The following is a 4,752-nucleotide window of genomic DNA, read 5'->3' on the forward strand; positions in this document are numbered from 1 at the left end:
ATAAGCAAATTATTCAAGGGAAGTTGAATTAACTGTATGGATAACAGGGAATTACTTTCACTTAGATGTGGTATATGCAAGGGCAGAGCAAAACCTTGTGCTTGCTAGAGAACGCAGGACCAGTGTGTGCACGGGGGATGTGTAAGAGCTGAAGCTTTGCTGTGCTCCGGCACGTGCCTTGTGCCACCGGCAGCGCAGCGGGCAGCTGCTCCTGCCTCCCCAGGTCCGACCACAGTCCGACCCTAGCTGCCCCTCTCTCCACACCGGGCTGAGAGCCCCCTAAGCATCCCGTTGTGGCTGTATTGCAGAGTGGGTGGAGTTCACCCCCTACGAGGTGGGACTTCTGAAGTACGGCGCGTTCGTTCGCACAGAGCATTTCGGGAGCGAGTTCTTCATGGGACGCATGTTAAAAAGGATCCCCGAATCCCGGATCTGCTACCTTCAAGGTGATGTATTGCATTGTCCTGGCACAGAGGCACTTCGGAGGGGTGTAACACTGTTAACCCGAGTGATATTTCTGATCTAGCATACTGAACGCTGCTATTATTTTCCTTGCTGGGGAATGGGGGGGTGCGGTAGTTTGTCCAGAAGAATACCATAAAAAATCCCAGATCTTTTTTCAGTTTCTTGCCTCTGCTTTGGTATGCACAAACTTTTTAACACTGTCTTACAGATGGAATAGATAAAGCTCTTTAATTCTTCCATTGTAAGGAATAGTTCCCACTTCTTTGGTAACCCTAACCCCCTCTGAATGCACTCCAACTTATGAAAATTTTGAGACATCAGGTAACCTGCAGCTGGGCTTCCATGGCAAGGTTCCCCTCTGAATGCACTCCAACTTTTGAGACATCAGGTAAACTGCAGCTGGGCTTCCATGGCAAGGTTTAATTTCAACTACATGTAGAGAATCACATCTACTAAGATTCAGGCTTCCCAGGACATAAAATGAGGCCAGAAGCAAAAGGTCTCTGAACCTCTCTGGTCAGTTCTTGGTTTGTACTAATGGGTTGTGTGTAAAAGTAATAATACCCCTTTACCAGGGGGTCAGAATGACTGGCAGGTGAACACAGTGCAGTGTGAGTTTCGTTTCAGTCATCTCATCAGTCACCAGGTTTTTGTGATGTCTGCGTTATCTGAGTTCTTATTTTCCTTCTTGAGTGAGTGTTTCTTCCTCATTTACTTCTCTCCCATTCTTCTCTCTTTTTATTGTGTGACAGAGCCATCAGTAAGTTAGGCATGGAACTGACAACAGCATGACCTGAACCAATTCCATAGAAAATTAAGAGGAATTTAAGTCCCCAAAAGTTTAGAAATATTTGAATTAAGCCCGTGCACAAATTAATCCAGGAAGTCAAAAGAGAGGGAAAAAGGCAGTTTATTGTTAGAATATGTCCTTGTGTTCACTAATTCCTTTCACAGGTATGTGGAGCAGTATATTTTCTGTGAACCTATTACAAATATGGGGACTGTCTCACAGTTCAGAGGACTTCTGGAAGAGATGGACACAAGACAGAATAGAAGAAGTTGGTGAGAAATTAAGTCTTTTATTAATGGTCACTTAGTCTTCTGGATGCCTTTTGGCATCATCCTGTCAACTACATTGAAGCCAGCATCACAGGATCCTCCTGAGAGATAGTGACTTCCCCTCCCACTATAAAGACTAAGAGGAAGAGGGTTATCAGGGAAATGCTGCTGATACAGATTACTAGACTTAAACACTACCAATTAAAAGGCTCTGTCCTTAAGAGGAAGTTTTAGAGAGATCAGACATTTGTCAGGAAGTTTTTGTCACTGCCCATTCTCATTCAGCCATACAGAACCACAAACCAGCAGTGGAGAATAAAGTTATTTTTACTGCCTGTGCAAAGAATAAACCTGAATATCAATTGGTTAATCAATATTTCCTGGGTTTTTCTTTTATTGCTCAGTACAGTAATTACTGTGTTAGATTCATCCTGGCACAAAGATAAATGAGGCCCAGAGGGTATTTTCTGAAGCAATACAGAAACCATGGTTTTATTGCTAAGTCATTTAATATGATAGTAACTCTAATTACAGACATCCTGAAAATAAAGAAATACATCTGTGCAATCACGGAAACCACCAAGTCCCTCCTGCTGTACTGTCAGCCACTTGGTCTGGCAAAGCAGGTTGTGATTTCAAAAAACCACACCTTGTGCTGTTTCTACTTTTCACCCACATATGCTGCCATGTAGTCACCCTGAAAACTACTTGTAGTTTCTCAATATGAATGTATGCAAATAAAATTCAAATGAAATGTGAATTTTCGTTCTACTGTTTAAGCATATGCTCATGTACCCATGGGTGATTATCAGGTAGAAGCTGTCACTTTTGCAATAGACCCCATGGTGCCTGATGTTTGCCCATCTAACTGTGTGGGAGCATTTTGGCCCCATTTTCTCCATGCTTCCCTCTGTTTCATATCTTCCTAGGAGGATATGTAACTTTCTGACAGGGCTTTCTCTGAATTGCTTAGTTCCCTTAAGGTGTCCTTTTTCCAGGACTAAAGACTGCTTCTGATGAACTGTCCTCAGGCCAAAGTTTAAGACCATCAGCAGAGCTTTGTCCAGCAGCCACTCCTCCCCTTCAGAACAGCTTTTGTGTGTTTAGTGAATCATCCCAGAACAACCTCTGAGATCTTCTACACATCGGGACAACCAGAAATGGACATCAATTCACAAACAGTTCACCAATTTTTCTCCCCTCCTCTAGACGAAGACCCGGTGCTGCCTACAAGACCCCACGAGCTGAGGACTCGCATGTACACTCCTCCCGGCCCTCTGTCCAGCGCCCTTCGGGGAGCGCTGACCGATCGCTTCTCCGTCGCCCAGCACCACAATTTCCTGAAGGGCTACCAGCTGCATAACAACTACCTGGAGAATGAGCACTTCTGTCAGTGGAAAGGTAATGGGGACTAATCCTAAATAGGCATCATTTTCAGAGGACTTCGTGGTGGGGAATTTAGGAAAGAATCCTGTCAGGCTTGGCAGGGGAAAAATAATTCTCCTGAAAGAACATTTCTGAATAGAGAGAAGAGACTAAGACTTCAGTGTTTTTAGATATAAGCATAGTTTATGTGCTTTGGGTGAGATACCTGTGGTCCAGACTGACAGGGTAGGCTTGCAGTCGACAGAACTAAATTTAAAGTAGCAAAGAGCAGAGTGAACATGGGAGAAAGCTTAATTTTTCAAGACTGTGCCTCTGACTTCAGATGCAACGGAAATCCCAGAAAATAATGCCTATGAGCGAAAGCTGGAAAGGAATGGGGTTTTGTAGTCCAAAGAAGAGGAGGCTGTGAGGGAGGCATAAATCCAAATGTAAAAAGGAGTGGGAATGTTTGTTCTCCAAATCTGTGATGGATAAAAGAGGAAACAATGATTGAAATGAAGCAAGGCAGATTTAGGTTATTAGAAGTGGCTTACTGGCATTAATGAATATACAGGTTGCTGAAATATATTGCCTAGAATCTCAGTATAGAAGGTTTATCAGAACAGAAAATTAGGCAACATTTTACAGTCCCTCTCATACTTATTTGACAATCCAGTAGTGTGGCAATTAAATTAAACCTCTGGGTTGCACCTTGCATTCCTTTTTCCAGTCAAAATACTTACAGATAATTTCTTACTCCAAGAAATACTTTTGTTTTAGACACTGTGTTAGACGCACGTCCCAACCAGCTGATGCAAAATCCCGATCATCTGGGCATGATAGATGCTGGATTTTTCATCAATACCAGCAGTCCACCACTTTTAAGGCCACAGAGGGAAGTGGATGTCATCATATATTTAAGTTATACTACTGGATCACATACATCGGTGAGTAGGATCTTGTTACCATGTGTTGTCTCTCATTTTGCTTGTAAATGTTTAGCCTGTAGCACTGTAGCACCTAGAACTGAGAGTTATTTCAGCTGTTCCATTTTTAATTATTGCAGTCCTCTATGTTTTTTACTGTAGTGATGAATGTTGTTCCTATTTCTCCCTGCCACTCCTAGAATCTCTCTTGCTGGTTTATGAACATGTAGAATTATTCAAGAGGACATCAGCACAACCTCTTCCAGAATGAAGGGGAGAGCCTCTGCTGCTTTATGCTGAATCAAGCAGGTTTCCAGGCCCTGACAGGAATATGCATAGAGATGAGGAAGTGATTTCTCCCAACTTAAGTTAGAATATAGAAGGGGTTAAGTGGATAGTCAAAGAGAGATCATTTTTGGGCTGACAAATAAGATGCTGCTATTAAAATTCAATGACAAGCATTTTCCTGCAGAAATTCCAGTTTAATGGAGACAGAGTTATTTAGCTGTCTATAACACCCTGCAGAAAAGAAGTTTGGGTCTTTACACCTCAGCAACTGAGGTTAGTTAGAAACTCACTGTTAAGCATCTTGGCTTGCTTAAGTGGAATTATTTTTTGTGAATAAGAACAACTGCGCTATCATTAATAAGCATGAGAGATACATGTATTGAAGTTTTTTTTCAGCCTTGTACATTGTCTAGATTAATTTTATGAAGAAATACTGCTGCAATTTTAAGCATTCTTGCAGAAACTATTTCCTGTTTGATAGTGTCCACTATTAGATGGTGCAGAGTAACTAACACAGTACATGGTAGGACATGATACTGTATTAAACATTTCAGGGAAAAAGTACAGAATAGCCTAGTACTTCAGACTTTCATAAAAAAAATATCAATCTCAGTTAACACTGTGCCATAATTCCTGAACAAGCAGACAT

General features: G+C 41.9%; 1 protein-coding gene across 1 annotated transcript in view; it reads left to right on the forward strand.

Annotated features, from left to right (window-relative positions):
• The window catches only part of LOC104515575 (cytosolic phospholipase A2 epsilon-like), a gene marked incomplete at its 3' end in the record, with an annotated part of 20,655 nt that extends 16,819 nt beyond the window's left edge, over positions 1-3,836 (forward strand). The window contains exons 14-17 of the mRNA XM_010159597.1: positions 309-446; positions 1,420-1,527; positions 2,734-2,925; positions 3,670-3,836. Coding sequence (XP_010157899.1) covers positions 309-446; positions 1,420-1,527; positions 2,734-2,925; positions 3,670-3,836 — 605 coding nt within the window. The remainder of the gene's footprint in view (positions 1-308; positions 447-1,419; positions 1,528-2,733; positions 2,926-3,669) is intronic.
• Positions 3,837-4,752: the final 916 nt, after the last annotated feature.

This window comes from Eurypyga helias, unplaced genomic scaffold (genome assembly GCF_000690775.1).
Source record: "Eurypyga helias isolate BGI_N326 unplaced genomic scaffold, ASM69077v1 scaffold969, whole genome shotgun sequence".
In the NCBI taxonomy this organism is placed as follows: domain Eukaryota; kingdom Metazoa; phylum Chordata; class Aves; order Eurypygiformes; family Eurypygidae; genus Eurypyga; species Eurypyga helias.